Consider the following 20,656-nt stretch of genomic DNA (forward strand, 5'->3'; position numbering starts at 1 on the left):
ATGCGAGGAGACCTTCCTGGACAGAGGCAGGTCTTACCTGGGAGAGCGGGCGCCCAATGTTTGCACCAGAGAACTCAGGGCTCCCATTCAGGAGCCTGCAAAGAAAGAGGCGTGGGAACTGGCGCCCGCGCATCCCGCGCCCCTCGCCTCTTGCTCCTCCCTTCTGGGCTGTCCTCACTCAGGCGCCCAGGGAGCAAGATCCCACCGTCTGTCCCTGCTAGGCATGCGGTGCCGGACGCTCTTGCTCCTTTTCTCCTTAGTGCTGGTATTTTTGGGAGGCAGCGTCGGACGCTCAGAGGCAGGTAAGTGGGGCCCGTGGTCAGGGGGCGCCCTCGGAAGGGTCGCAGTTCTGGTTTGCAGGGAGTAGGATGTGGGGTGTGGGGTAGCAGTATTGTACTAGCAGCTGCGCTGCAGGGACAGAAGGAGAACTTCGGTCGTCTTCGCTGAGTGTGCTGTCCTCAGCTGAGCAGTGTGGCAAGTAAGATGTAGAAGGGTGGGGCTGAGCATCCTGCGGAGAGAGCCCTGGATGATCCAGGACTGCCAGACCCTTTGCAAAACTGTGGATCGGAGGAGAGGTAAGATCAAGGACAAAGGTTTTCTTGGAGTCACCCAGCAAATACCAAGGGAGCTCTCCACCCTTGAGTGCCTAGATCATCTTACCTCTCAGATGGATGCTTCCGCCCTCAAAGTCCAGACCTGGTGGGACTCGCTTTTTAGCTCGGGTTTCCCACCAGTCACGGTAGGGGTGTGTGGTTATAGGCACCCAGTATAGTGAAGAGGTGCCGCTCTTTAAAAGCTGTCCCTGGGAAAGAGCAGATGGGAGCACTTCCTGCTGCACCTGTTGATGGGACTCTCATAGACAGATCCAAAGATGTTGTGATCTGGGGGAGGGGGAGTAGGATGCGTCCCAGGGGAGCTGAGACATGCACTGTTGTCAGTGGGTCAAGTTGCTGGCTGCTGACGTCGTCGGCATGTGAGAAAGACCCGCCTTGCTGCTAGCAATCCCATCACACAGGTGAGCCTGGTCCTACCCCAACCAGGTGCGAAGGAAGGCAAGTATGACGTCATTTTAACCTTTGCATCTTTGTTTTTGGTTAAGCCAATTTCAACCACTTTGGAGGAGCCCTTCCAAGGCTCTGACCTTCAGGATATATATACCCAACCCAACGAACATCTAGTCCATGGCTGTTCTTCCTACACTACTTCTAAACAGGATTTAAAGTTACTTGTTTATTTGTTTGTTTGTTGGGTTTGGTTTGCTTTTTTAAACTATGTAGTTATTTCACATCTTTTAGTATAAAGGTATCTTTACATGTGTTTTAGGACAACTTTTATCAGTGTACGTGACACCATGATTATAAGAAAGTTACTATGAATTTAATATCAATAAGTGGCAGTAAATGGTATTTAAGTGCCTTTATAGTAAGCACCTACCTATATTTTAAAATTATTGTAAACCAGTCTGCAGATAATATCTACAATTCATGTGCTTTTTTTTGGTTCCCAGAGAATCTCTGAGACAAAATAATTTTCAGTTGTGACTCACCTAATGGTCTGAGTTTTTGAGCATTGACTGCAGCTCTGAGAGATCCTTCTGGAAGGATCTGCTGCAAGAGGCAGCAAAGGAGTTGCTGGTTGATAAGCATCGATCTAGCAGCTTCTGTGTCAAGCAGCTATGTGCCTACTTAAGCCTTCAATCTCCTTTTGTAGGATCACTTATTGCCTAGACTCCCTGTATAGACAAGGAAACTGAGGTCATCTTATCAGAGTGCGAGAGGGCGCAGTGAAGAAACTGCTGACGTGACCACTCCACAAGCTGGCTAAGATTTCTATTGTAGATATGAGAGGGGGGGAAGAGAGAGAGGGGGGAGGGAGAGGGAGAGAGAGAGGGGGAGAGAGAAGGAGGGGGAGAGAAGAGAGAGAAAAGAGAGGGAAGGAAGGGAGAAAGAGGAGAGCAAAGATAGAGGAGAGGAGAGAGGTGAGAAGAGAGAGGAGAGGGGGTGGGGAGAGAGAGAGAGAGAGAGAGAGAGAGAGAGAGAGAGAGAGAGAGAGAGAGATTAGAGTGAGCAGCCAGAAACATCTGGAAGGTTTCAGAGAGGAGAGGGAGAATATGATAGCCTGAACATTGCTAGCAGACTGGGCTTTTCCAGGCCTAGGGAATCAGCAGAGTGGGAGAAATTAGTTGTGTTAAGCAAAATAGAAAGAGACAGAGAGTAAGTCACAGTGAAAAAGAGTAAGGGGATACAAGGGTAAGTGCTGGAGTCATAGAGAGTGGCCGGTTATGAAAAGGGTGAGTAGCTGTGGGGAGACAGGGTTGGGAGACTCTGAAGGGGAGTCTATGGCAGGTTCTTGTGAATAGGGACTGAGGGAGCCTAGTGGCTACTGTAAGCTTTGATGTGCAGCCGCAGGAAGATGCCAATGGAGCTGTGGAAGTCCCTTCGGCCAGAGGTAAGGAGAGTGACCGACCCCTTTTGGCACACAGGAATCTTTTTTCCTGTTCTTGAGGAATGCTGGCTTCTATCTAACCACCAGGAATGATGGTTAGATAGAACTATGGTCCAGGTTGAGCCCATGTCTGCATAGGTGGACGGCTGGAGACCTACCAGTCAGTCTGTAGGTGATCCAATAAAAATGTTCCAACCCAGGTGATCTGCTGGCTGAGCCCGTTCCCATAGTAGCCGTTTCCAGACACGGAATGGTCTCAACAGCTTTATTCCAGTTGCATGTTGTAGCCTAGAAGGAATGCTAGGAGATGCCAAAGGTGGCCGCTAATCCATGAATAAATAGTACTCCCCAGGGGTGGAGGGTGTATTTGTAGGGCTTTGTGTGAGCTGAATTTGTTTTAAAGTCAGTGAAACTGATAATGCTGTCTTAGAAGAATGAAAGTACAGCAGGGATACAGTCTCTTGTGTGGAACGGTCTGCTCATCAGCTTTTATGCCCGTTTCAATCACTTAGCCGCCCATAGCTGCTGTTGGAGGTAGACCTTGTTGAGACTTCTACCAAGTGTAGAGATGCCAACGAGTACAGACCATAAATATAGCTTATGTTTTCTACCAACCATTGGCTTTTCTTCTTTATGAGTTAGCTCGATTTTGTTAGTTAACCACGGACCACTGAGCTTAGTAAATAGATGATCCTGGCTGGAATAGAACAATACAAATTCGATGTTTTTCAAGGGGCTGAAAGCTTCCGAATATTTATAGTGTAGCTGTTAGAGAAACACTCTTAAAAAGGATGTCATCTTTGAGCCTACGACTCCCATTAAACACTGGTCTGTATACATGTCTAAGATGAAATGAAAGTACTTACGGCCTAAACCTCAAACCTTTAAGTGCTCACACTCTTTGGCTTCCTGACCAAGCTAGAGCAGGAAGCACCACACACATGTCTGTTGCTGCACAACCTTGAGTCTCCCTCAATTAACAGAACAGGCACATAGTACAAGGAATTCCCTGGTGATCCCAAGTGAGTTGAGGGGGATCGAGTCTTCCAAAAGGAAAGACTCTTGGCCTCTTATCACGATGAAGACTTTTCTCGTGCTGTGGAAGCCAGAAACTGTCTTGACATTGCTTCTTGGTTGTCACACTGCAGGTGAACTAGAGTGTAACAGGACCCTGCAAGTGGCTTGTGGTGAGAAGTGCATCCCTGTGGCCTGGCTCTGCAATGGGGAGCAAGAGTGCCCAGATGGGAGTGATGAGCACTGTGGTAAGCACTTAGCAAGATGCTCTCGGGCCCCAGCCCTGGTTTCCATGTTCAGGTTGAACATTTTTAATCTGAAAGTCTGAAATGTTCTAAAGTCCAAAATGCTTTCATACAAACATGATATCACAGTGGGGACATTCCATACCTGAATTTGTGCAATGGGTGAGTCTCAGCCAAAAGACAGGTTCTCTGAAAATATCACATAAAATTACCTACAGGTTGTGTGTGTGTGTGGAGTATATTTGAAACACAAACTCCTTGGGAGGCTGAGACAGGAGGATCACAAGTCCAAGGCCAGCTTAGGCTATAGCCTGAGTTCAAAACCAGCCTGGAAAAATTATCAGGACCTTGTCTCAAAAATGCAAAAAGGGGGAGGAGCTAGCATGTAGCATGTGCAAGACGCTAGGCTGATCTAAGATGCAGCAAAAAAAAAAAAACCAATTAGAATTACTTAACTTTGGGTCCCATCCTCTTGGTACATTAATGTAGTAACTCTCAAACTTCCTAACTGTGTTACCTTTAATACAGTTCTTTATGTTGCGGTGACCCTGAACCACAAAATTATTTTCATTGCTACTTCATAACTGTACTGTTGCTGCTGTTAGGAGTCATAATGTGAATGCATATGTTTTCCAATGGTCTTAGACAACCACTGTGGAAGGGTAGTTGGATCCCCAAAGGGGCTGCAACCCACAGGTTAAGATCTTTTGCCTTAGTGTGTTTGTGTGTGTGTGTGTGTGTGTGTGTGTGTGTGTATGTCCCGAGGAGAAATTCAAACATGAAGAATGGCCACAGGCTCTTAAAGACTAATCCACAAATCTTCAAGTATTAGTGGCACCACTGTAAAAGTAAAGTTTGCATCTTAGATTGAAGCTTAAACCTTGGTATCCATATTAGTTTAACTAGACCAATCCAGAGGCCTTCAGGGAAGCCTGACAGGCCACAGTACTCAAAAGGCTTTTTTTGTATGCAAATCAAACAAATAAAAAAAGAGTTAGAAGCCAAGTTAACTACTTAGGAAATATTTTGTTGCTGTGAAGCTCCAGTTCTCAGTGCTTAGACTATTCAAAGTCGCGGGTAGGTCATCTGCATGCCAGCACAGGCAGAAGGCTTCTTAAGGGGTCATGAATATAAGACAGAAAATAAAGTCCTCATGAACAGAGGCAAATCACAATGTATTGGTGATTATGCCCTTCTTTCTTTTCCACATGCTTCTTCCTGATGGTCACTTGCTGTCTCTAACTTCACATGAAATTCCAAATACCCTCAGGACTCAAGGTGCAGCGACAGGGTCGAGGGTCTGCTTAACATGTGTAAGGCTTCAGGTTAAATCCCCCAGAATCAAATAATTAGCAAAAAGCAAAGAAGCAAATGAACATACAGAAGCCTGTGAACTTTCACAGGGTGGAAGACACTTTCATGCTTGCTGCGATGTGTGGCCGTCATATGTGCTGTGCTAGATCTCCAAGTCTCCTTACTTAAGTGGAATAATTTGAAGCAATGTTTACTAGTTCTCAGGTTGTCTTAGATCTGCATATAGTTTCAAATATCAAAGGAATTTGAAGAGGTGGATCACCCTGGCCTCCAGCCACCTATAGGGGTCAAAATCTCTCTGAATGGCTAAACGTAAATAAACCTCAAGTCTGTCTTGCAAAACCTACCTTTCATGTGTTCATTAGCCATGTACGACCAGCTATTAACTTAGACAGAACATGTACAAAGTATTTTTTCTGTCAAAACTTTTGCTAGATAACAGTGTTCTAAGAGATGGTAGGAAGAGTAAGCGGTGAAGGATATTGGGTCACTGGTCCTTGTGAAGGCAGATGTTAGCTCTCAACTAGACTGGATCTAGAGTCATCTAACAGGCACATTTCTAAGTATGTCTGCAATGGTGCTTCCATAGTTTAACAGAAGAAGAGAGAGTGTACACCTGAGAATTCAGGTGCATTCACCCTGAATGTAGTGGCACCTTCCCATGTACTGACACCCTAGACTGAATAAACAAAGTGGAAAAGGAGAAAATGAACCTAGTGTGCACATGTACCTCCCTCTGGTCCCTTACCGAGGGCCGTGACTGCAGTGACAAGCCACTCACACTCTGGCTGCCATGCCTTCTCTGCCTTGATAGACTGTATCCCTTATTAGACCAAGAACCCAAAGACCTTCTTCTTCTGTCAAGTTGCTTCTGTCAAATGTTTTGTCCCAGTGATGGGAGAAGGAAGGAATGCTACAAGTCATAGCTGGGAGTGTGGAAGGGACCAGCAAGTTGAGGGTTGTGATCAGTGTCGAACTGAGAAGTAATTATTGTTTTGCTATTTAAAACGTATGGCACAAAATCCAGCCAACTGATGGGCACCTTCCTCCATGTCTGTTACTGAATCCCACTCTGATCTGCAGAGCAAACATGTCGTGGACACCCAGAAGCCTGGCAGTGTGGCACTGGGAAGTGTATTCCTGCTAGCTGGCTCTGCGACGGTGCCAGCGACTGCTTAGATGGCTCTGACGAGGTTAACTGTGGTAGGTACAGCTTGCTTTTAAAATTGCATCTATTTACTTATGTGTGGATGCGTGTGTGTGCCCTATGCACCATCATGTGTGTGGAGAGGTCAGAGGACAACTTGGGTTCCCAGGGGTTGAACTCAGGTCAGCAGGCTTAGCGACAGGGGCCATTACTGACTGGGCCATTTCATCAGCCTTGTAAAACTTATTTTCAACAGTCTGTCATCTCTCTGCTCACTCAAAGCTTGTATCAGCATCAGCAATGCTAACTGAAAGTAAGCCGTAAAATAGCCTGAGGTTGTGTGTGCTAAGCCAGAGGCTACATTGTCTTTGGTCTTATAGGAGACTCTTGGAACTATTTCTTTGTGTTTTCAAAATTATTAACCTTGTCGACTCTTTTAAAACTTCCTTGGAGAAAAACTTCCTCGCCAAAAGCCACACCCGTGTGACTAATGACGTCTAACTAGCATCTCTTAGCGGTTCTGTAGACGGAGTCCACCATAGCCATAGCACTCACTTAGATATGCATCTCCATCATAATCCAGCAGTTCTCTGTCCACATCATCCCTGCCTTTCAGAGAGCTTGACGGCATGTCCGGACTACAAAATCCACTGTCCAGGAAAGGCTCAGTGTCTGGATGTCGGGGAAACTTGCGATGCCCATCAGAACTGTGAAGACGGGTCCATAAACGCACACTGTCCCCACACCCGTTGCTTGGCTGGGCAGTGGCAGTGCCGAAACAGGGCATGCATCATGGACAGCTGGAGGTGTGATGGCGTCGATCACTGTGGCGATGCCTCGGACGAGCAGGACTGTGGTAAGCTTGGCTTCCCAACTGATGTTTCAAGGGCAGGGTGTAGGACACGGGCTGCTTTATATAGTCCACATTTAACCCCCAGGCAGAGGCTGCCATCCTTTCTCTAAGAAGTTGATACTCCCTAGCAATAGGCAATGTATCCATGGAATTGCAGAGCTGCTGAGATAAAAAAAAAACACCTCTTGTTATATGCTGAATGAGCGTTGCCTAGAATGTTCCCATAGATGAAGAGCAATCCATAGACAGCCTGAGCTGACGTCTATGAAGGAAACATAACAAGAGACAACTCCTGTCCTCACATAGTGATGGGGGAAAGATCCCACTAAAAAGGAAAAAAACAACCCCTAAGTGTGGGGAGCACCATAATCCTCTTTTAGACAACCCCCCAGACCCAGGACAGGTTTGTCTAAAGCCCCAGGTGCCTCTGGTTTGTTGGTGAACCAGAATCCTGCTCAGTATTTCCTGGAGCTAAGGCTGCACACTGTAGCACACTCAGCTTCAAACATCTGTAAATTAAGTACTTCTTAAAGGAATGCTCATTTTGGGTCAAGCGGCTGGCTCTAACACCATTTTAATTCCAACTATTTAAAGCCAGATCAGTCAAGTTTAGCACAGTTTCAATCAAGTGCCCAGATGTCTTGTTATTTTTGTGGTTGAGTCTAAAGCCCTGATTCCCTGAAGAACAAGGAGGAGGAGGAGGAGGAGGAGGAGGAGGAGGAGGAGGAGGAGGAGGAGGAAGAGGAGGAAGAGGAGGAGGAGGAAGTGGAGGACAAAGAGGAGGAGGAGGAAGAAGAGGGGGAGAAGGAGGAGAAGGAGAAGAAGGAGAAGAAGGAGAAAAAGGAGAAGAAGAAGAAGAAGAAGAAGAAGAAGAAGAAGAAGAAGAAGAAGAAGAAGAAGAAGAAGAAGAAGAAGAAGAAGAAGAAAAGTTCAAAGTGATAAGCTTTACTCTCTAACCTTGAATTGCTAAAGGCTATGGAAATACTGCCATGTAACCTACTGAAAGAGTTGTTGTCTCTTTCTATGCTCCTCCCGTATAAGTAGTAACGAAAAAGAATGATCGACTTCTTCCACAGCCTCCTGTCCAGAAGGCGCTGTGAGCTGTGATGGTGGGAAATGCATCCCAGAGTCTCTGATGTGCGATGGGAGAGCTGACTGTACAGATGGTGCTGATGAACCCAGGACGTGCGGTAAGAAGCTGCTTCCTCAGCTTCAGGCGGGAGGCCGAGGAGACGAGATGACAGAGCCTAATGCTTTAGTCACCGTCTTAATTACTTTTTGCTTGGCTGTGACAAAGTATCTGGCAGAAGTAATTAAGGAAACAGGGATTTATTTTGGTAGGCATTCACAGGCCATGGCTGAGGTCTGCTGTCCAAGGCAGGAGGGGTGTGTGGTGGCTGCTTTTCTCATCTCTGCAGAGTGGGGCTGAGGCTGAAACTCAAGATCTGCCCCCAGTGACCCACTTTTGCTTGCTGGTTCCCATATCCCAAAGGTCCCACGCTTCCTAATATAGCACCATTATCTGGGGAGCACGTGTTCAAACACGAGAATCTGTAGTTGACATTTCAGATTTCAACCCTGACAGTTATCATCAGGGCCAACTCCTTGAGAGAATTCTAGAAAAGAAACACACGCACGCACGCACGCACACACACACAAACACACACACACACAAACACACACACACACACACTCACGCACGCATGCAGGAAGTTATCTTTTTTCCTTATATTTAAGTATATTGCATTTTTGCTTATTACATTAAAGCTCTTGGCTTTGGTATCGTAACTGAGCAAACTCTCCTAGCTTGCAAAACATCAAGGGTAATTCTTAGTTTGTAGCTTTAAGGAGATTAGTTAGCTAAAAACCTATATATAGTACTGCTTATGAATTCTGGAACAAAGCCAGTAGTGCATCATCTAATATTGGTAGTGGCCACGTAACAGATCTCAACAAGAACCGGACCCTTACACAAGGCTCAACCATCTGTAACAATGCACTGAGACTTTACCAGCCTAGAGGCCTCTATAGAGCGCCTTGACTGGTGCACACAGCTGCTTTTGTTCAACCTTCAGCCTGGGTTTTCTATGACCCAACTTGACTTTGCAGATCAGTACAAGAAAACTACAAAATCAATTAAAGCAATAGAAACCATTTGGCAAATGTCTGGGGGAGGAATGAATCAATTTGTTTAAGGGAAAAAAATAGAATTCTCCGCAGATTTAATTGAGAAAGACCTCAGCATGTTTTCTGGTGAGGAGGAGGGGTTGCTGAAAAGTCTCTCTCTCTCTCTCTCTCTCTCTCTCTCTCTCTCTCTCTCTCTCTCTCTCTCTCTCTCTCTCTCTCTCTCTCTCTCTCTCTCTAAGACAGGGTTTCTCTGTGTAGCCCTGGCTGTCCTGGAACTTGCTCTGTAGACCAGGCTGGCCTCGAACTCAGAGATCTGCCTGGCTCTGCTGTCCACGTGCTGGGAGTAAAGGTGTGTGCACCATCACCCAGCTGTAACCCTGTCTTTTTAACCTTCTGATTTTCTCTAGAAGAGTCACTGTTGGGTCTGCTGGAGAAGGGACAGTGGGTGTCATCACCTCAAATGACCTCAAGTCATTTGGTCATCTGTCTCCTGTCCCCCTTGCCTGAGACTCCCTGAAAGGCTTCTGAAAACACTTTGTACTACAGGAGCTCAAGTGAAGGCTATTAAATGCACTAATGACAAGGCCAAATGTAGGGTTTGTGCCTGAAAGATTGTATTCATAAATACAAAATGCAGGACCAAATGTCCTCATCCATATAGCCCCACAGGAAACACATAAGAAGGCCTTGGCCTCTTTGTAGAAGGAAAATAACTAGACCTGCACTTGAAATCGCCCACATATTTGCTTGGAAAGAAAAGCCTCTGCCAATCTCCCTGGCTTAAATCTTTCCATCGCCACAGTCTTCCCCTAGCTTTACACTCTAAGGCCAGTGGCAAGGGCCAAAGGGTGTCTCTCAGGAGCCATCTGTTCCTAGTCCACTATAGGAGGTACATGATACAACATATCTTGTAAGGCATTAATCGCCACTGAGTACAGTCGCTTTGACAGCTATCTCGTCCCTACAGGTAAAAACTGCTCCCTGCTGAATGGGGGCTGTGAGGGCCCATGCAGCGATACCCACTGGGGTGTCCAATGTTCCTGCACACCAGGGTGGCAGTTACAGCCTGATGGATGGAGCTGTGGAGGTCAGAAATCACCTGGCTTGTCTTTTAGAAACATTCTTATTGTGGCGTAAGATACACAACATGAATCTTTAGCATCTTAGCCTTGTTAAGTTTCCTGTTAATTGGGGCTTAGGTTTGTAATGTGCAACTATCACCACCATGCATATGTAGCTTTTTTCATCATTCCAAACAGGAATTCTCTATCTACTTGACAATAACCCCATAAAGTTCACCCCCTTAGCCTCTAGTAACCTCTCCTGGCTTTCTGTCTTTGTGGATTTGTATATTCTATGTAGCACCGCCACATGAGTGGAGTCACACCACATTTGTCCTCGTGTGTGTTACGTGTCATTAGGGTTCAAGAGACAGTCTTCCTTTCCTACTGAAGGCTGAATAGAATTCTATTTTACGTTCATACCTCGTCTTATCTACTTAGCTGTTAATGGTGCATTTGGGTTGCGTCCGCTGTTTTTGTGATTGTGAACACTTCCAGCAGGCCTGCTGTTTGAACCACTGTTTTCAGCCATGTGGCTCTGTTTCAGAAGTGGAAGCCTGAAGAACATGAATTTCCACCAGCATCGCAATTCCCATTCCCTGTTGACTCTAGTTGTTATCCTAGCTCGTGAGACTTGCAAGTCAATTATTGGCCAAAGAAAAAGTACTAAATTGTGCATATTGTGGAGATTTTGGGCTCTGTCCTTGAACAAATACCTTTGTCACTTCACAGCCTCTGCCTAGGACTCTGCACCCAGGTCTGGACAGATTCTGAACTTATAGCCCATAACACGTTTGCCTTTGCTTGATCCTTTTAGCTGGTCTTCTCCTGGCTAGTCGACCCTCAAGTCTCATTTCTCTCTTTTGTAAAATGGGATTATGGAAATATTAGGGCTAAAATATCCACATCTTTATTATAATTAATAAAGTGCAAATCATAGGGCTGGTAACCCATAGCACTTATCTATAACAATATAGTGTGATTAAAATGCAATACAAGAATAATGTCTTCACTCAAAGGACAGGTTCAGCTCTGCTCTGAGCCTCATCTGTGCGCTCAGTACTGTCTTCTGATGGACCTGTGGGCCTACCCAACTGGGAAGGCTATGCAGGAACTTTAAAATTGTGTTCTACAATGGATTTTCTATTAAGACTTCATCAATAACTCTGATGAATCTAGTTTGAAGCTCATAATGTATAATTACATTTTAATACATTTAAGTAATTAAATTTAAGTCATTTTATTGTTTAAATTAAAATAAGACTTTACATTATTAAATTTAGTAAGGCTTCATTAGAAGCTGGTCATGACTCTCAGAAGCGTCCAGGTAGGGATGTAGCACAGTTTTTGGTCTCTGACCCATGGCAGGGCTAAAAGCTTGACAGTAGCCATATGTTGATTAGTCTCCTGGGATAGAAGAGTACTGTTATACTCTAGGTCTGTGTGGTTCAAGAAGAAAAACATTTTCCATAAATCAATAAATCTCTCATAGCTTTGGCATTTATCTAGTAGAGAGTCCTATTTAATTTCTGTTGCTGTTTTTGTTTGTTTGTACACAGTCTCATGTGGTGCAGGGTAGAAATGATTTTACTATGTAGTTGAGGAAGTACTCCATCTCCTCGTTTTCCTGTTTTCCATCCCCCCAGTAGTAGGTTAATAGGTAAGTGTCACCAGGCTTAGTTTGTAACTACAGGCTTTGTAAAGAAGCTGTACTTCTGTTAGAGCTGTAAACATGACCTTTTCCATCCATTTAGATGAAGTGTTCTGTGGCACAAATAGTGAACTAACATTGTTCTTTTGTGTGCCACATGCCTCTAGAGTTCATCTGTCAGTCTTCCTTTTTTACTAAAGGCTGAATAGAATTCTACTATGTTTGTACCACATTTTACGTATTTAGTTATTAATGATGAATTTGAGTTGTTTCTGTCTTTGTGTGTGTATGTGTGTGTGTGATTATAATTCAATACAATTCAAACACTAGCACTGCTGTAGTTTGAATCATTGTTTTCTAGGCCCTAACATTTGTCATTCTAAAATAGACTTTGGTGTGACTAGCAAATGGTATAGCCCAAGGATATTGCTAGATTAACACAGATTGTAATTTATGCCACCCAAACAGCAGGGCTTGCTATACTGAAGTCCCTTCCCATTCATGAGAATGGGAACTCCATGGTGACTCAGTAACTTTTATGCACTAAAATACTGGAGCTATAATTCCTGAGTCATCTCTGACTTCCGCCTCTCTGTCATCAGATGTAGATGAGTGCTCTCTGGCATACGGTCCTTGTGGCCAACTATGTCATAACACACCAGGCTCTTATTCCTGTGGCTGTATTCAAGGTCACCAGCTCTACAATGGCACAGACTGTCGAGTTACAGGTGAGTTTTACAGGCAAAGCAAGCACAGCTTCTGCTCTATTCTTAATAGTAATTATAGAGAAAAGTGACACAGGCAGTACTAGACACAATGATTCTTTTCTTTCCAAAGAAGATGCTATTGTGACAGGCATTACCTAACCAGAGTGCCAGTTGCATTGAGGTCTTTAAAATAACATAGTTCCTTTGTAGGCTGTAGAAACGGGTGCTCAAGAGAGTCAACCAATAGAGATTTAGCTTGGCCTGTGCTTCTTGGCCACACTCACATGTGGGTGCTATGTGACAAGTACAGATTAGAGTTCTGTCTGGATGAGAGCTGCAGAGGCTGAAATCAAATGAGGTAATGGTGTCCCAAAGATGAGCGTTCACGTGCTGTAACCTGGGGTGGCGGGATGACTAAGATGGCCCAGTAGATCTCTTCAGAGTGTGCTTTGCCTATGCCTTAGGGATAAGCAGACTTGCGTGTAGAAGAAGGAACAGCATCTTCAGTTAAAGTGAAAGGCACACAAGAAAGTGTCAGCGTAATAAGCTACTCTTTTCCTTCCACTGCAGATGATGATGTTAAGATTCTCATAGCAACAGATAAAGAGCTCAGAATCCTGGACCGAAGAACAGGGATCCATGAGATGCTGATCTCTGTGAAGTCGAGGCCCAGTTCTGTGGCTTATGACCTGAGCAGAAACGTGTACTTCTGGGTGGATAAAGTCTTGAATGTGTTTGTCTTTGGGAAACCAAACTCTGTTCCACTCTACCCAGGTTTGTTTTTGAGTATTAAGATTCAACTTTTTAATACTTCTTATGTTACTGATACAAAATTCCTGAGATTACCAACCTTAAACAAGAGAAAAGTATTTGGAGCTTCAAATTTCTGGGAGGTCAACCAGCAGCATATCATGGTGGAAGTGGAGGGGGGGTGCTTCTTACTCCATGGAGAGAGGACAAGACTGCCATCCTTCAATTCCCTTCAAGGGGATACCCCCCAACAACCTTAAAACATCCCACAAGGCCCCTCACTTAATTTTTACTACCCAGCAATAACAGTGCCAGAGTGGAGACCAAGCTTTTAACCTATTGGCTGTTTTGTGATACACCCCACATTCAATCTATAAGATTACTTCAGCATACTCTGAGAGGTTTCTGTATCTATATCTAATCTATATCTACATATCTATATCTGTATCTATGTATATCTATATGGGCAAGATTTTATGACTTCCTGTTATAAGAATCAGAGTATATGAAATCCTGATATGATACATGTGTATGGTAGGCTGGTTCAGTTAGAACATCACAGAACATTGTTTGTTATACAAAAGCACTTTTTAAGAAGAATACAAATCTTAGGATGTAGCTTTAAGCCACAGAGAGCATTCTCCATCACTAGATGTTTGAACTTGTGTCCTCAGTCCTTTGATCTACCTCTCTAAGATGATGGCACTAACCAAAATTTGTTTCACTAGGTGAGGGCAAGGATTAACCAGACAGCACAGTAAAAAGAGACATGGCCCAGTAGGCATAGTGACAAGACAGAGCTCATCACGACTTCCAGAGACATCTGTGGTGACCAGCGTCTGAGCTGAGGTCACACACTCTCATTTTCTTTGGTTGTGCTTCTCCTCATTCCCATGTATCCCTCCATGTTGGAGACTCTATGGACTAACTCTAGCCATTATTCCTTGGGTCCTATATGCCTCATGGCATAGATCCAAATCAGGTGTCCGACAGTCTTGTCAAGTATCATTTCTACCTGCAGTGTAACTCTGTCTCCTGTGTCAGCAGAACTTCCACCTGTGAGCAGTATTTCTCTGGACTGGGTCACGGGACAGCTGTACTGGGCTAGCAGCTCTGCAAGAGTCATCTGTGCTGGCTTAAGTGATGGCAGAGGCTATGTCAAAATCTTGGAGAAGGATCTTGTGCCTGAGGAGCTAGTGGTGTTTCCTGCAAAAAGGTACGTAGTGTAGTGATTCTCTTGGGATGTATGCAAAAAAAAAAAAATCCCTTGGCATTTTAGATACTAAGAAGAGAGCAAACTGGCCTTTAGATTTCCTTTGCTCCACAGAAATCCATATTTGGACATCCTAGATTGGATTTCACGAAGCCAAATCTTTCCGTGCTTGATAAATACAGGAGCTGAGCTCTCGGGCTTTGGGTAGCAGCACAGGGACAAAGCTCATAGGAGAACACGAAGGGAGTTGTTGTGAATAATGTGTGTGCACAATTGAGGCCATTTTTAAAGAACCGTGTACTTCTGCTGCTTGCAGGTATCTGTATTGGGTAGATCGAGGTGAGAATGGGGTAAAGACTATTGAAACTGCAGGAATGGATGGCTCAGACAGGAAGATGCTAGCGGTCGTGACCACAGAGGAGCCCCTAGGACTGACACTTGATCACATGACTGGGAGACTCTACTGGATCAGTGGCTATAAAGAGGTACTGTTGCTATGCCCAGAGGAATGGGAGCTCTGTTGCCAGGAGCTTGGAATGGGTCCACAGTTATGCCTTCTCTTATATCTAGCATTAACTCCATGAAGTAACTTGTGGAGCCAAACAAGAAGATCCAGGTTTAATTGCACAGCATCTTTGAGTAGAGCAGACTGTGTCGACAGCTTGGGAGACTTGGTGTGCTGCTATTGCTGTTGCTTTAACAGACTCTATAGTCCAACAGTGCTAAAATTTTGCAAAAAAAAAAAAAAAAAAAAAAAAAAAAAAAAAAAAAGGCCATGATTTATGTTGTGCCCATGATACAAGATGTTTTTTTTTAAAGATTTCTGGAAATGTCCATGACACTTTAGAGTTCTGTACTCAGATTCCCAAGGCCTAATGATGCAGTTTATAATCCCCCAATATGGGAAATGACAAACTAAAAGGTCACTATGACATAGTGACTAAAAGCAGAAGCTCATAGCCGGATGAGACACATTCGCGAGTCTCTCATTTCCTACACTGTGATTTAAGCTGATCAGGATGCTCTTGTGAGGGAATAATTCTTAGAGATGAGAACTCACTGCTCGAGCAGCATTGGTACCATGCCTGGATGTAGAGCAGACGCTATGGTAGCCAAAATCTGAAGAAGGACAACTCAGTGTGCTGACTTTAACAGATGCCTCTACAATCTTAGATGAATGACCGTAACATCAGTCGCACTTGCCTACCTCTGTCTCACGAGACTCTAATTCTTCAGTCCATAGAGACACTGAACGTGGATGGCAGCGGGAGGCATACCTTCCCTCGGGTATTTTTCGAAGACGAAGACCCTGTTGGTTTGGCTGTATTTGAAAATGCTTTCTTCTGGGCAAATCAAACTCAACTGATTCGTACCTCACCCAGCAGCCCAAAGGAGAGAGAGGTGCTGCTCCAGGTCTCCCTCTCTGCTTTCTCAGTCCTCCACAAGACCCAGCAACCCAAAAGTAAGTGAGCTCCTTGCTTCTCAATTGCGGAGATAGAAACCGCCCAAGGTGTGACCTCAGCCTGTGACTGAAACTTGATGTTTTGAATCAGGGATGTGTTCTAGTCACTGTTCCATCCAGTCTCGCATAGGATTTCTGACTAAGCTGAGCAGATCAAAAACATCACAGAGAAGCTCATTCCAAGGCCTGTGCCCTGTGCCTGGCTAAACCATCAGCTGGAGTTTTAGGGTCTGGAGTATTGACCCTAAATATAAGCTCCAGGCTGGAGCATTGGCTCAGGGCTAAGAGCACTAGCTGCTCTTCCAGAGAAGCCAGGTTCAATCCTCATCACCTGATCTGTGGCTCACAATTGTCTGTCATTCTGCTCCCAGGGGATCCAATGCCCTCTTCTGGCTTTGGGGGAGCACCAGGCAGTGCTTTGGGTACTTGGTTTGCATACATACATCCAGACAAAACACATACACAAAAAAGTAATAAAACATGTGAACTTTAAAAATTAATTAAGAAGAAGAACACAAGCTGTCCCCAGTCGGTTCAGTTTGTCTTCACTGACATATGGGCTATTGTGTGAAAATGGAACAAAGTTTGGTACCCACTTCTAGATGGAAATCAGAAGGGCAGAATTAAAAGTATTTGTTAACACCAACTGTACATCAGGTTCAACTTGGATGCTTCTGTTTAATGTGTCTTATTTGTTTGTTTGTTTGTTTGTTTGTTTGTTTAGGTTTTTGAGCTAGGGTCTCTCTATGTAGTCCTAGAACTTGCTGGCCTCAAACTCACACAGATTCTTCCATCTCTGGGTCCCAAGTGCAGGAAACAAAGTCCTGAATCACCACCAGTGTATCTTAGAAACTAATCATGGTGGAGAATAGAGACCCTTCTTTTTTTAAATTTATATATTCATTCATTTATTTTTTATCTTTTTATTGGTTGTTTTGTTTATTTACATTTCGAATATTGTCCCCCTTTCTGGTTTTCCCTCCACAATCCCCTTCACCCTCACCCTCACCCTACTTCTATGAGGGTGCTTCCTTACCCTACCACCCACCCACTCCTGACTCACCACCCTAGCATTCACCTACGGTAGTGTATCAAGCCTCCACAGGACCAAGGGCCTCCCCTCTCAATGATGCCAGATAAGGACATCCTCTGCTACATATGCAGCTGGTGCCATGGGTCCCTTCATGTGTACTCTTTGCTTGGTGGTTTAGTCCCTGAGAGCTCTGGGGGATCTGGTTGGCTGATATTGTTGTTCTTCTTAAAGGGAATCTCCTAGCAAACCAATGGGATCCTCATTTTGCATTAACTTCAAGGGAGAAGGTGCAGTTGATTCAAGTTTGCTGACCCTAGCATAAGACAGACCCTTGTCTGACAGCCAGTCAGCACAGCCACAAGAAGGTGACAAGTAGATTTGGATTCCTCTGAAGGCAAACCATCTGATTTCTTCTTCAGTTCTGAGTTTTGAATGGATTCGGACAGGGAACCTAAAACTATGTTTACTGTTTCTGTTTAAACAGGCAGACACTCGGCATGTGTTCCAGGTTCTTGCAGTCACCTGTGCCTCCTGTCCCCCATCCATCCCAAGGGGTACAAGTGTGTCTGTCCAGAGGGACTGTTTCTTTTACCTTCTGGTACATGCAGTGGTAAGTGCTCTTCTGAAATGGGGACAGTCTTAGGTTTGCTCCAGGTTAGCTTGGAAGTAAGGCAGATTCTTCTGAATCAATCACTTTCTGTTCCAACGATCTCCTTTGATGACCAGTTTGTTGTCAATACACCTTCATTCTATTTTTGTTTGATTGTTGGGTAGCTCTGGATGGCAAGGAACTCATTATATAGACTAGGCTGGCCTCGAAATCACAGAGTTCTTCTTATCTCTGCCTCCCAGGGGCTGGAGTCAGCTGCCAGTCCCCTTGATTTAGTTTTATAATAAATAGTGCTAAAGTGACCTAACAAAAACTTAATATTTAGCCATTTTTAATTGTATTGTGACCTGAGAACATTCGTGTTTTTGTGCAACTGTCACCAAGAGCATCTCTAGAACTTCTTCATCTTCCCAAATGATGCTCTTTACATCTTAGGCACAAATACTACTCTCTTTGCCTGTAGTTCCTGTCAACCATCATTCTACTGTCTATCCGTGCGTGACTTGCCTATTCTACCTACCATATTTGGTGAAATTGTGAGTTCTATGACTCTGTTGTATTTCATTTAGAATAATATCTTTAATGTTATATCTCTATGTTCTAGCATGTGATAGAATCATACACACACACACACACACACACATACACTCACACACACTTGACTTTTTGAAACAGGTCTTGGCACACAGTCTGGGCTGGCTTTGATTTACTATGTGACCCATGTTGGCCCCAAACTCACAATCTTTGTGCCTTGGCTTCTCAGGTGCCGTGATCACCAGTGTGTACCACATCTCCCGGCTTTCTTCTCTTTTAATTTTCAGTTTCATTTATTATAGTTGTGACAAGGAACACATGTGCCACTGTGTGCAGACGTTCATCAGAGGACAACTTTTTGGAGTTGGTTCTGTCCAGCTACCTTTCTTCTTCCAGAGATAGAACTTAGGGTCTCAGACTTACATGCCACTTTTACCTGCTAAGTCATTTTACTAACTCTATTTCTTTTGAAGCCTAAGTGATATTCTACAGGTTTACATAAAAATCTTACATGTAAATTAACAGAAGAAATGTCTTCTACAATTGCTATCACGTATCCTGACTTCATTTTTAAGCAAAGTCTCTCTTGAACACATTTTTTGTCGAATACTGTTAACACAAATTTCCCATGCTGCTGTTTTATCTCCAAAATATTAACATCTACTCAATCTCTTGACTATTTCTACCCAACATATGTGGCTTTAAAAACTAGAACATGAAAGTTTTAAGAAGAGTAAACAATGTAAATGTGTTTGTACTCCAACTTATTTTTAAAAATACAATCCATGGAGACAGCTTTGAATGGAACCAACATGGAATAAGTGGTTGTTGCCAAGTAATCAGCTCAGACATAATTTTGAGCATTATATATAGCATGCAATTAAACCAACATACTCAATTTTTCCTCAAATAAGAGAAATTAGTAAAAATTCTCTAGTAGCTAGTAGTGTCCGTGGTGGTAAACACCTTTAATCCCAACACAGAGGAAGTAGAGGCAGGCTGATTTCTGAGTTTGAGGCCAGCCTGATCTACAGAGCAAGTTCCAGGACAGCTGGGGCTACACAGAGAAACCCTGTCTTGGAAAACAAACCAAAATGAAAACCAACCAACCAAATAAACAAATACTCCAGTAGCAAGACATTATTAAATCAAGGAGAGCAGCAGTCTTACGCATCAATCAAAAACCAGAAAGACCCAGTGCCTTGGGAAAGCTAAGGAACACTGGCATTCGCCCAAATAACCTGTGCCCTTAGAGGCTATGTGTTGTGTGTGTGTGTGTGTGTGTGTGTATGTGTGTGTGTGCTGCAGAGGGATGTAAGACATTTGCATGGGTGCCTGAGCTTGAGATATGGCTACTCTCAGAAGGGAACCTGGAGATCATCTGATAGACTATCTTTATCTCTATAGCACAGCTCTCCTTTTTCTTCGTAGAATTAAAAGTTGTATTTTCCTCTGGCAAACGTCTATACTTGCTGAAAGTCAGCTCTATGGGAAGTGCTATAGAGAGAACTCTAGTTGAAGAGCATTCTGGGAACCTGTATTTACTGGACATTGATTGGAAAAGAAACTTCATCTATTGGTCAAATGCCCAGGGACATCTTGTTTATTCAACTGGATATTCAGGAGAAAAGCAAGAGATTTGGAGCCAGCAAACAGGTGAGCTGTGGTAGGCATCTTTTTTTCTCCTTTTATTTTCTGGTTCTAAAATGTGTAGGGCCAAAGAGCCAATCTATCCCTAATCTGAATGTTCCTTCATACCAAAGATTAGATGTGGCTAATTGAAAGTGATATCGTTTATTGACCCATTGTTCTCAGGCACGACCACTGTGATGAGGCTAAATAGAGATATAAGAGTTTTTATATTTTGCTTTCCTGGCCTTAAGTCAGGGAAGAATGGGGGGGGGGTGGGGGTTAGAAAAAAAGGACCTTTTATTCTTTGGTTTTGCATTGCAGATTTTTCATATCCTAATTTAAAAGTCATTTGCAATGCAGATTTTGGAGAGGAAAAGCAAGATATTTTCTTAATATGGCAATGTATACTTTCCCTTCCCACATTCCTAAATGCCACACCTCGCCCTCAAGTTCCCCGTACTTTGTCTAAACACAGCAAATATCTCCTCTGTAAAGGACAGGGACCTGAGCTATGGGGTGGGTAACTAGGTTTCTAAACACCTGTACCTGTGCACTTTGCCAAACACTAAGGCTATGCCCTGCTATGAGACGTGCCTTTGACACTTTCCTCAGGGATGGACAGAGGGCTGCAAGGTAAGTACAATGGGAGTTTAACAGCAGCTTCTAATTCCCCAGTCAGAAAACATACAGGACAAACTAACCATGACAGCACCTAACAGCTGTCTGGGGGATGCCTAACCATAGACATCTTCCCGGTTAATGGAAGTGTTACCTCCTCCCGACTGGCTGGAAATACTAATTGGCTTCTGTGTTGCTGTTATTATAGCAAGGACTGCTGGTTTCATCTGAACTGGCTTT

At 44.0% G+C, this 20,656-nt stretch overlaps 1 protein-coding gene across 1 annotated transcript in view; it reads left to right on the forward strand.

Moving 5' to 3' along the window:
* The first annotated feature begins 223 nt into the window (after window positions 1-223).
* The window catches only part of LOC127668913 (prolow-density lipoprotein receptor-related protein 1-like), a 50,210-nt gene continuing 29,777 nt past the window's right edge, over window positions 224-20,656 (forward strand). The window contains exons 1-13 of the mRNA XM_052162791.1: window positions 224-302; window positions 3,594-3,707; window positions 6,102-6,221; window positions 6,782-7,021; window positions 8,095-8,208; window positions 10,113-10,232; window positions 12,460-12,585; window positions 13,135-13,338; window positions 14,362-14,530; window positions 14,844-15,012; window positions 15,764-15,989; window positions 17,507-17,632; window positions 19,598-19,822. Of these exons, the coding sequence (XP_052018751.1) occupies window positions 224-302; window positions 3,594-3,707; window positions 6,102-6,221; window positions 6,782-7,021; window positions 8,095-8,208; window positions 10,113-10,232; window positions 12,460-12,585; window positions 13,135-13,338; window positions 14,362-14,530; window positions 14,844-15,012; window positions 15,764-15,989; window positions 17,507-17,632; window positions 19,598-19,822 (2,032 nt within the window). The remainder of the gene's footprint in view (window positions 303-3,593; window positions 3,708-6,101; window positions 6,222-6,781; window positions 7,022-8,094; window positions 8,209-10,112; window positions 10,233-12,459; window positions 12,586-13,134; window positions 13,339-14,361; window positions 14,531-14,843; window positions 15,013-15,763; window positions 15,990-17,506; window positions 17,633-19,597; window positions 19,823-20,656) is intronic.

Source organism: Apodemus sylvaticus, chromosome 18 (genome assembly GCF_947179515.1).
Source record: "Apodemus sylvaticus chromosome 18, mApoSyl1.1, whole genome shotgun sequence".
NCBI classification, from domain to species: Eukaryota; Metazoa; Chordata; class Mammalia; order Rodentia; family Muridae; genus Apodemus; species Apodemus sylvaticus.